Source organism: Argiope bruennichi, chromosome 3 (assembly GCF_947563725.1).
Source record: "Argiope bruennichi chromosome 3, qqArgBrue1.1, whole genome shotgun sequence".
NCBI classification, from domain to species: Eukaryota; Metazoa; Arthropoda; class Arachnida; order Araneae; family Araneidae; genus Argiope; species Argiope bruennichi.
Window position 1 is genome coordinate 971,534 of NC_079153.1, and position 12,378 is coordinate 983,911.

Sequence of the window (12,378 nt, forward strand, 5' to 3'; positions counted from 1 at the left end):
AACTAGTGTGCTGTTGTTGAATCAGCGACACAAAGCTCTGCGCCTCGGCTGGGCTCGCCAATACTGTCGTTGGACTCTTAATGGAAAAACGTTGTCTGTTCTGACGAGTCATGTTTCCAATTGTATCAGGCGGATGGCCTTGTATGTGTGTGGAGAAAGCCCATGAATCCATGGATCTCTCATGACTACAGGGAATTGCTCAAGCTGGTGGAGGCTCTGTGATTTTATAGAGCACGTGCAGTTGACACGGAATGGGACCGTTGATACGTTTAGAAATAGCCATGACAGGGAAGCGGTAAGTTAACATCCTTTCTGATCACCTGCATCCATTTGCCAAGTGGACAATTCCAACAAGATAATGCGGTAACACCAAAGGGCCACAATAGCTACCGAGTGGTTCGAAGAACACAGTACTGAATTTCAATCCCTCTCTTATCCACCAAATTCCCCTGACATGAACATTATCGATAATATCTGGGATGCTTTGCAACGTGCTGCCTTTAGGAGATATCCACTACTTCGCACTCCCATGGCTTTGTGGACTGCCCTGCAGCAATCATGGTGTGAATTGTCTCCACAATATCTTCACAAATAATTGGAATCCTGTCACGCTGTGTTGCTGAATTTCTGCTCTGCATGATATTACATTGGTACAAATTTTCTGGCTCTTCAGTATATATATCTCGCCGACAGCACATCGTTTGCATCACTGATAAGTTTAGCCATTTTTTACCAAGGAATCCTATATCGTTGTTTGTTAAAAGGAAGAATTAACTGAACCGGTAATATCTATTTATTTCTTATAAATACTTCTTAAGAAAGATACCAGTCTCCAGTAACGAAACTACTATAGGAACGGGTGCATTCCCTCCGGGGACTTTTTCTATTTTCTTCAGAATGAGCTAGCAAAGTTATTGCGTTTTCTTTCCCGCTGCTAGCAGAACTATAGGATACTTTTTAAACTTAAAGAAATACCCTCAGTTCTTTCTTCAGATGCCGACCAAGTGCACTTATTTTATTGTTTAAAGCATAGACCGGAGCAGCCGATTTCCAAAATATACTTCATTTCAAAATTCAAATAGCATTCAATATTAGTGACTAATTGAAGTTAAAAAAAGAAGTGATCTTAGATAAAACAATCGCGATCAATAAAGCTCATAGTTTTAATCAAAAACAAAAGTGGATAACTGTTTCACAGTTGTGTTTATTTGGTCAGCTATCTAGATGAGCGGCTTGGCATTGGTGACATTCTTGGTGAGGTGAAGACCCATTAAACTAGGATCTCACTCGTTAAAACATGAGATAATAGTTAAACACTGACTTACTTATTACTATATTTTTATCGCAGAAAATATTGTATTTGTCAAAGTATTAATCCCTGACGTGTTTATTATTTTCTCCTGGTGAGAGATCAAATTTGCTCGACTGCAACATAATACATACATATCTACAAAAAACAATTGCATTTCAATAACCTGAAATAAAATATTTATTCAAAATATTAATAAAATAAACTTTTTTCGATTTAGTAACAACCAAAACTGTTTTGGTAAATAATTAAACACTGAGTGTTTTCATCTCTTGCCGAGAAATCATAACGACTTTTACTTCAAAATAATTTTGTCTAGATAATTGAAATAAATATTTAAAATGTAGGAGCATACATTTAAAAAATTAAAATTGAGCTTTCACGTGTTAGAATCACGACGACTGTGCCTATAAAGGCTTTCAAGGAGTGTTTATTCGAGTTGGCGACTGTTTCATAATAGCTGCATTTCAAAATATTTGTTGTATCTTTAAAACGACCCCCTCCCCCCCCCAAAAAAAAAAACTATATTAGCTGCTACTTTTTTGCATTTCAGTTACAGCGGCAAAAGACAAAATAATGGCACAAGAAAAAATTAATAAACCAATGATACAAAATTTTAAAGTTTTTCTGCTTTACATTTCGCTTCCGATCCAAAAGCAAAACTCAACTCTCTAAGAGTCTCTGAATACAATCCGTACTTCCACCCCTCTTGAGCGGTTCGGCTTCTTCTCCGCCTTTTCAGTTTTAATCTCCAGAATCGCTCCTTTTTTACCGGAGGTTGATTTGAATCTTTACAGTAATGGGCCATTTGGATTGTGGATTCTAAATGGTATAGAATAAAAAAATTCCCTTAAACATCTAAATGTCAATTATTGAATGCATACAAAGAAAAATAATACTGAGAACTCTAAGATAAAAATTTATTAATATTTGATTTGACATTTAACTCTATAGTAAGATTTGAATTCTATTATAAATCATCACATTTCCCATAAAATTCAAATCGTTCATTTAAATTTCTTTTCAATCTGATTTAAAGTACAGGTACAATCTCTACTTTGCAAATTTAGATAAAAATTTAAGTCCTGAATAGGTGACATTATTTCTAGTAAGTTGATTCGACTTTCCCTCGACATGTAACTTAAGTAATGTCTTTTATGCAGACATTACTTAAAACGACAAAAAATATTTCTAGGTGCTATTCAGTACATATTTTTCTGTAATGCTACAATAAACAAAACAAATGCTTTAAAGCATTTAATACTTTTTAAAAATTTATATAAAACTTTGAAGAATCATAACACAATGAAGGATAAAGGTCGAACTTTTTACTGATATGTAACTGCTTCCTTTCTCTTCTTTTGCTTATTAGAATTTTGAAAATCATATTTTTTTTATTAAGCTGTAAAATTTCTAAATATTTTATCATTTCTAAAAAGTTGAACTATTGCAATTTAAATTGCCATTATGGATGATGATTTATTTTCACATGCTCATCACGAGTTTCGAAAATCTAATTCTTTTCTCCTCATAGATCGTAGTAGAAGAACTTGAATTCTAATTAATCTGTTTGTTTTAATCTATCTTGTCAAAATATTAAATAATACACGATTTTATTTTATTTGAAAAGCTGAAATGCATTTTTAGTTGTGAAGCGTTTCCAAATAACAAACAAAAAAAAATAATAATTTTCTTTTGAAGGTTTCGATTTCATCCGAAAATTCAGATTGGATGATTTCGAATTCGATTTTCCCGGCGTCAAGAAAGTGAAAGGCTCGAACAGGATGCAGACGGCGTACAGATTATCAAAGCGGGCAGATCTCACATTGCCAACAAGGTGAGAAAACTTTTCATTTCATTTTATGGCAGTACGAATACACGAGGATATTTGGGGTAAATTAAATAAATATATATATGTTTATCACATACCATATATTATAGGTTTAAACAAAAAAAAGTGTTTTTAGGTTTTTGTTTATAGGTTTAAACAAAAACAAATAAAAACTCAGCGTCATTGCATTATTATCAGATGCTAGGATTGAGAAAGAATTCAAATATTAAATAAGTATAGTTTAATAACTCTCATACGCTTAAACAAACTGAATATTAAACAAATAATTTCATCATTATTTTGATGAAGACGGCTGGTTTTATTTTATTTAGTAGCTTCTCATGGTTGTATTTCTCATTCCATTTATTTTGTTTAAATGTACTATTTAATTTAATATCGAAAATCGTTCCTTTTTTTTAATTTTTAAGGACAACTGTTTTCGTAATTTCATCTAAACTATGCAATAGTTGAAGAATTTTGATCATTTTCTTTCTAAATTCAATGCATTTATATAGGATTGATATTTACTTTCACACTAAATGCTATATTTAAATTAAGGTGGGTTTCAGCCCCTCGGGCAGCCAAACTCTACAACGGCAAATGCTGCTCTAGGGCTTCTGGTCTCAGATGATTTGCTAAATATAAAGAGAGAAAAGATATACTATAAAGATATTAATATAAAGACAGAAATATACAGGGAGAAATATAAAGAGAGAAAAGATGTTAATAATTATATTTTTAGTGCCTTTCATAAAGACGTCTAATCCCCATCATTCAGATGTATAACTTTAAGAACATGGTAACTCAAAGTAAAAATGTATCTGCAAATAGATTGGAGAAACGAAAAAAACGATAGAATTAATTATTCAGCTAAAACTACTTTATCCACATAGTTCGAGCTTCCATTTACGAGAACAAAATGCCCTCTTTCTTGTAATTCACACATTTTAGTTTATGGATTTAAAATATAATGAAAGTTTGAAATTGCAAAGATATAATGACCAAGGAATTCGGAAAAGTTTGATATTCACATGTGATATAAAATCATCATAAAATGGGCTTTTCATAAAAATTTAGGGGATTTCTGTTTATTTTTTTATATAATAAATGGTTATGCCGTTTTCATATTGTATTTGACAAGGAATTGTTCAGTACATACTTTTAAGGCGCACGTGCCATGCGAACACATATGCGTAGCAAGTCCAGCTCTGGCTTTTTTTTTGTTCTAAATATATCGTTACTCTAAATGTATTAGGACTCCGACTTCTTCCACTTTGAGAGAAGATGTAAAAAAGGAACAGGACTAGTATACCTTTGGAAACCATGGTTTGGGGGAAGAAATACGAAAGAAAATGTATGATATTAAACTCTGAGCTGATAAAGAATGCTAGTTTTATTTGAAAAATCATTTGCAGAATTTGTATGGAACATTGTGCTTGTCCAAGAAAATAACTGAAATAATTTGGCCCATTACCTAAGCTGCCACCATATATTAAACTGCAGGTGATACATTGGCACTTTGATGACTTCGGCATCTACACAGAGCATTATGTTATGGGAGAAACTTGACATTGTATTTCTTAGTCTATTATTCAACCTGAAGAAAATATATTTGTCCCGTAGATAGTTCCTCGAGTTCCTGAGACTTTGCGCTACATTAATAACAACAATTCCTGTCGGCAAGCTAGGAGGAAAAGGTAGATTTCTAATCATCCATGTTATCGTTTCGAAATCCCTTTCAATCCTTAGACAAAAACAATAAAGTGTTGCATTCTGAAACAAACATATATAAGGATTTTATTGCTATAGAACAATTCAATATTTATTGCAAAATAAATAATATTAAAGTATCAAATATTATAAAAGCAATATACTAATATATGTTTGCAACAAAGTTTATTGAAAAGCTTTGAAGTTTTTAAGCAAATGTCAACCATTTGTATAAATTGCCGAGAATTAAAAATTTATCCTTGCACTTTAAACATATTTGAAAAAAACAACTATCGTCTTGCAATATTCTTTTCTTTCATTTAAAGGCATAGAATATCATTATACGATTGAAAGATCTAATTTATCGTTTTATTTTTCAATTACATAGGTGTGGAAAAACATCTGCTTTTTTTTAAATCTGCTGCTGCTTTTTTAATCTGCTGCTTTTTTAATATAGTTAATAGATTAACATGATATATTAGGAGATCGTTTTTTTTGTGATAAATTGCTGTTATGTGATACGTACTGTGCTGTTTTCTTGATGACATGAACATGCGACGATCATTGAGAGAAGATGTAAATCCTGAATGGAGGTCGAGAATTTATTTCACTTGCGCATTCAGGAATAATAATCTCCAAATGAAAAAAGTTAAATAATTCACAAGCATTACAAATCGTTTCGAACTTGACAAAAAAAATCTATAAAAACCTCAAACGGTCGAAGACCTCCCTATATCCATATTTGAATCAACACAAGGTTTGCTGGAAACAGGGCGTCTTCTAAATATACTGAGGAAAGGAGCTGATGAATGGATGATGAATAGCGCAGCTTCTCTTGTGGATACTTTTAAAAATTGTCTCATTAGCGCTCCATCTACTCGGAAGATTGGTAAAATTTCCAATGATATATTTTTTTTTAAATTTGCGTATCAAACAGCATACCAACCTATGAACATTATTACAAAGCTTTTGCGAAAGAAGAACCTCATTTCTGAAATACAGAAGAGGTTTTCACTAACACAGCATTTTCTTTTGCTAATTATTTCGTTTAAGAAGCAAATGAATTTAAATTTTAAAGAAAAATGAAGTATTCTTTATAAGAAAAGCTGTAAATTAAGCTAAAACTATTTTAAAAGCTTTTTTATTTCCTGCTGCTGATTTTCTAAATAATGTATGCATGAAAAGTCTAATAATTTTCACTGAGCAGTGGGGATTTAAGTTTATCAAGATTATTCTTTGCAATAGAAAAAAGAAAGAAAAAAAAATAGAAGAAAGAAAGAAACCCCACTATTTCAGCAAACTTTTCATTCAGCAAAAAATTTTCTTGATTGTTTATTATAATTTAACTCTCTCTTTATTAGAATTTAGTAAAAGAAAGTGTAATGAGCTTTCTTTTGTTAAATTCTATGTCTAGAAGAAAGAGCAAACCCTAAAGACTTAAACTTTCTTTTTTTATATATATTGCTGTCACTTTCAGTTTATTTTTAAGAAAAATATAAAATGCCTACATTAAATATTTATATAAAACTAAAACTTGAAACCCAAATGAAATGAATACATTAATCTGCCTCTCTTTCTTAAGCAATGTGAGGAAAAATCTGTAAAAATGCCGTTAATCTCATTTAAAGTAAAATGCTTGAATGAAATAAAAATCGAAATTTAAAGGAACGATCGAATGCAAAAGAAATACAAAACGACACAGAATTCGAAATAATTTCGTTTTTCATTCGGGAAGTTATCCTTTGTACTTATGATTTATTAAATCCGAATCTGTTTCGCAGCGAATTCAATTTCTTTCACTGAATGAATTGAGAAGTAGAATTCTTCTTCTAAAAGACTGGAACATCTTCAAGATTGCGATGAAACGCTAAATTATTGAGACTGCAGGTTTAATATTTAAATCTGACAGCTTCTTAAGCTAAATGCATTTCTTTTAACATCGTTTATTTTCGTTTTATTCCAGAAAAAGTATTTGTTATCTTACGTGAATGTTTACTTTGCATTTCATGTCATCTAGGAAAGTAAAAATTCCATCTGCAAGTCAATATTACATTTTAAAAAATGAAATCTTTTCCGATTTCTTTTGGCAATCTATACAGTAGTTTCTTTTCTGCAAAAGAAATGTAAGAAATAAAGCCAGCATTCTGGGCATCAAGCATTGTCAATAATTTGAAGAAAGAACAGATATTTTTAAGGCTTTTTTTGTCTTATTTTTTGATAATACTGTTCAATTTTCAAACTTAGAAATTTAGATCAAATTTTATTTCTTATGACTGAAAGTTTTGTCATTATTTTCAATAAATGTAAATAAGAGAAGATAATTCCATTTATTTTCAACAAATAGACATAAGATGAAAAAAGTTAATCAGTTAAACTAATATTATGTTATATAGCTACAAAGGTGTATTTTGAACGTAATCATGGACCCATAATGCTTCATCCATAATGCTCAGAATGATGCCAAAGCATTAACAAAACACATGCACAAAAAATAACTCTATGGAAGTAGGGAAAAAAAATTTAGAACATTTATTTCAGCTTTTATGATAACCGAAATAAATTTTGTCAGATTATCATACGTTTAACGAAAATCATACTCAAACATGTGATTTTCTTATATATTTCTAACTGCTTTTTATTACTGAGATCTTTGCTTAAAAAGGAATTAATTAGCGTTTCGGGTTCTGAAAGTTTATTGGAAGCGAACTGCTGCCGCCGAACTATTGTGAGGCTACGCAAACTGGTTCTAATCGATCCCTTTTTCAATTTATCCAAAAAAAAAATGCATTAGGCTATTTTAAATCAACGATTAATAGTTTTCAAATCAAAAAGCAATTTGAGGAACTGATTATCTAGATTTCGTTATGTTCTGCATCAGCTCTTTTCCGTATCTTGAAAAACGTAATTACGTTATTTCTGTGAAATATAAAAGCAGAATATATAATTAACGCACATGCCAATTAAAACAATGAAATTTTTACAAAAATTTCATTTTAATCCTATTTATTCAAAATTGTATCGTATGTGATAGACTATAATAAAAATAACATATTTCCATTCATAAAATATTTTAAAGAGAAAAGACTTAATGAAATTTTTCTGAACTTTTCTTTTGACACATTCATTTACTTTAAAATAGGATAGTGAGAGAAAGAATGAAGCGAGTAAATTAAAAATCTTTACCAGAAATGAAAAATTGTTTAGAGCAGCATAAAACAAACGCATAATGAAAGATTGAAATATGCCATTTTTCAGGAATGCTTCCGAAGAGAATGAATGCCCTTCATAGAAAAATAGGAACTTCTTAAGACTTCTAATGAAACATCGTCTGTTTCTCCAGGGTGCGAATGTGGCACAACAGAGCAATTTCTGCTTCTTGCTCCAATAAACAACCCCTTACGCATTCACATACATGATATGAGCACACTTTCTTTATCTCTAACACTCATTTTCCTTTTTCAAAATGAGGCATATACATACTTCTATTCCATGAGTGATAGGACTTGAGTGCTCAGTCATGAGATTGACTCATCCTTAATTTTGGATTTATGCGTTTTTGTGATACTTTTGTGCGTAAATGAAACTGTATCCAGATGACAACCGTCAAACTAATAAATCAGAATAAGTAATACAATTTCTCTTCAATTTTACATTATGAACAAAACATTACTATTACGTTTTATATTACCCATTTCTATGCGTACACATTTTATTTTTGAGTTTTCTATTTCCGCTCAAATCTTATTTGTAAAAATTTCGATTATTAGATATCTTAAGGTGTTTTCAGTTGATGAAATCCTAATGAAAGGCATAATCATAAGTAAAATGATTGTGCGGTTGTGGTAGTTCGGATAAGAGGTTGGGCTAAATCGATACATGGGCCATCTGTATAAATGGTTAAATTAAAAGAGAATGGAATACAGAAATATCCTCTTTAGACAGGGAGACTTCTTCTTGTTTTAATTCACTGAAAAAATAAAGCCACCGATTCTTTCTTATCATGCATGAGATTTTCGTCACCGCTCATAAGTAAAAAAATTACCCATCGTATGTGGATGGATTATTGAGACAAAGAAGAAGACTTTATAGGAAGATGCTGATCAGAAAAGTTCTATCGAAGATGAGTGATAGTTGCAATGGCTTATTAACACAGCATGAAGGCGGGAAACAAAATGTTGGTGCAGCATTTAAACAAGATTAAAAAATAAGATGATTTTTAATATGCTGTTTATGAAGCCGCTGATATTCCATTGTGATACTTGAAATGGTCCTCTACGTAATAGTTCATTTTAACTCCACTTGGTATAATGCCCCTCAGTAGCAAGAGTATCAAACACTTCTAGGAAGAAGTGGCGTTAGAGAAAGAATTGTCACTCATCTCCAATATGTGGAAAGAGGTTTCTTCTAGGAGGAATCTTAAACGACAATGGCTTACTGCAGCGTTTCAACTGGAGAAAAACAGCAATAATTGTAACAATAAACCGAACAATTCGAACGATCAGCCTACTGAATTTAAATAATACTGGTTAAGAGCATAGTCAGGGAACAAAATTTGTAATATTTTTTCCAATTTTTCAGGAATGATAACTATAGGTGAAGTTAACGTGATATTTTCAATGATTTTTTTTATAATTGTATTAATTATATAGCAAACTGGATAATAAATAAGAAATTTGAACGCATCTCAAAAAGTGACTCATCGAGCAGAAATAAAATAACTGCGACCAGACATCTGATTCTTCCCAAGTAATAACCATCTTTAACCTCGTCTCTTGGAAATACGTCCATAAAGAGGGAGCCCAAGAATTCGAATAAAAATATTATCTTAATCAGAATAAACGAATGAGGCATTTCAATCGGCCGACAGGAAACATTATTAGGGAAACGGAATTTCTTCCGCAATGGCAAGGAGAAATCGATTTCTTCCTTGAAAGGACCCATTTCATATCTTATTCTTCGCTGATGGAATAATAACCATCTCATCAAAACCTTTTTTTTTTTGAATAATTTTCCGAGCCTGAAAAATGGAGATGACATGCGTTTTTATTTGATTTTGTTTTAACAAGATTTTCGTTTAATTTGTATGAGTTGCTGCTGAGCCTTCTCCCTTCTTTCGATCTTGTGGCGAGATTTGAGTGTTTGGAATCGTGGTATAAGTAAAGGACTGATGGGATTTCTGTAGGATAGAATATTTTATTAGGTTGGGAATGTAGTTTTTGTAAAATCAGACACTATAACTGCTCACCTGGGTATTCAAGTGTTACTTTTACTTGAATTTTCAAACATTTAAAATCACTGGAGTTAATATTAATTTTAAAGAACTCTGGGAATATTTCAAAGAGAAATGATTTTAAATGAATGAAGCATCAGTTTTTGAAAACGATCTTTAGAAATATCATAGCTTCAAATAAGAACAACTGCGCATTTTAAAATTAAATTTGCTTGCGCATATATAAATAAGTAGCGCGTTTTAAGAAATAATTATTTCCGAACAAAATTCAAAGGAAGAGTCACATGCTAAATGATTCAAGAATTCATTATTGCATTGTAAAAGTCTTTTATAAAAATTGTGAGGTTATTTCAGTTTTGTGCTGCCTTTTTAGGTGGAATTTAAAATAGTGATGACAGAATCCAGAAAATGGCAGTTTTAGAAAACGTTTGAGAAAATAATCTTTTGTGCTGAATTCATAAACCCTTCTGTTTAATTTTTTAATTGTATTTTTTAAAATTTGCAATCGAAGGTTTATTGCCGTTTTTAGAAATTGAGGTATTTGCTGGAACAAGGAAAAGAGCAGATGGAAGAATACGATAAAGGAACAGTACAAACCAATGGGCAAATCTGTTCTGCCTCTTTTAAAATAGCTAAAACTCCTACACATAATGGCTAGTACTTTGATTCGCAATGAAAAATTCATAATAAAAAGGAACGTCAGACATTTTTGGCATGATACTAAGAAAGATATTTAGTACTAATTAAATACTAATAAAAATCGGAATCATCGGAGCTTAATGCTGCTGATGGCGAGTTCGGCTGTTTTAATATTATTTTAAAAATGTGCAACTATTTATAACAACAATAACGCGAAAACAATACCAAATTTGGCACATGCATACCTTGGAGGTCGAAAATGTGCATCTGAGGTCTCTTTTTTGAATTTTTAATTAGAATTTTAATTATTAATTAAAAACACTCCATAAAAATCTTTTCATTTATTTCCCCACCACCAAATGAGTAAGGCTTCAGTTTTCTTCCCATACGCTAAAGAGGATAGGCTTATGAAATTTTCGGCAAATTATTTCAAAGGATTCTGTTTATTTTCTTAATTTGATGTATTTAAAGTTAAACATTGTTAATGAATCGATCCTTCAGATTCATTCTGTAGTACTTTTGAATTAAAATAAAACAGAATAAAGGAAATTAAAATTTCTAATCTGCATAGCGTTACTCCAACTGGCGTAGAGAATTCACGCATTTGCGTTACCATAATTGGCGTTAAAAATTCACGCATGCGCATTGTGTTCTGATTGTTGACAATGGAAGTTGACTGTTTTGAAGGCTTAATATGTTTTCGACACATTATTTCAAACGATTCTATATATTTTCTTTTATTTTGATGCATTTAAAACTAAACATTGTTAATGAATCGATCTGTTCATGGTGAATCTGAGAAAATTTTTTTTAAAAACTTCTTGAGATATTATATAAATTAAGAAAAATATTCTTTAGTGGCCATAAGGTTTAAATACTCAGCGACTCTGTTTTAAGTACTCATATTTTTTAAAAAAATGCTTCGTTTCAGTAAAAAAAAAAAAAAAAAAAAAAAAAAAAAAAAAAAAAAAATATTATTTTATTTATTGCAGTTTAATCATTTCCACTTTAATTTAAAGCATAAATTCTACGGGAGCTAATAGAAAATGAGAGAGATACATATTACGTTATGGCTAAAGGCCTTTATAATATTATGAGTGAATTATATGACTATTAAAATTTGAAGTTTCAAAATATTTTAATGAAGAAGCAATTAAAATGGGAGTTCTATAAAATATTTAATTATTAAAATTTTAACGTGCATTAAGATTGGCGAACCGGCTGGTCGCGAAAGGCGGCTAGTTAGAAATAAAGCAATGGCTTCGAAAACAATCATAAGAAATCTAATGATATTTCAAAGATAAAAAGGACATATTTCGTTCATTCATCCGCATTCATCTTTCTACCGATTTTGAAGCAAAATATTCCTTATCATTGAAATATTCCTAGAGCAGTTAGTTTGTTGTATTGTTGCAACGCACTTGATTAGTATGATTATATGTTTATGTGTTTGATTATATGTTTAGTAACTAAAATAAAGATAAAAATTCGTTTTGGCATATAATACTTTCAATAAGCTATTATTTTAGAAAAAAAAATTGCATAGAAGTAAAATTAGAATCACGGATAAACTTTTTTTTTTTTTTTTTTTGGCATTTTAAAGCGATGTAAAAGTGCTATTTTTTGTTTTACTTTGCAGTTACATTCAGTGATGCTATT

General features: G+C 30.7%; 1 protein-coding gene across 2 annotated transcripts in view; it reads left to right on the forward strand.

Moving 5' to 3' along the window:
* The window catches only part of LOC129962701 (collagen alpha-3(IX) chain-like), a 167,479-nt gene that overhangs the window by 55,870 nt on the left and 99,231 nt on the right, over positions 1 to 12,378 (forward strand). For both annotated transcript variants that reach the window (XM_056076633.1, XM_056076634.1), the window contains exon 4: positions 3,011 to 3,146. In XM_056076633.1, the coding sequence (XP_055932608.1) occupies positions 3,011 to 3,146 (136 nt within the window). The remainder of the gene's footprint in view (positions 1 to 3,010; positions 3,147 to 12,378) is intronic.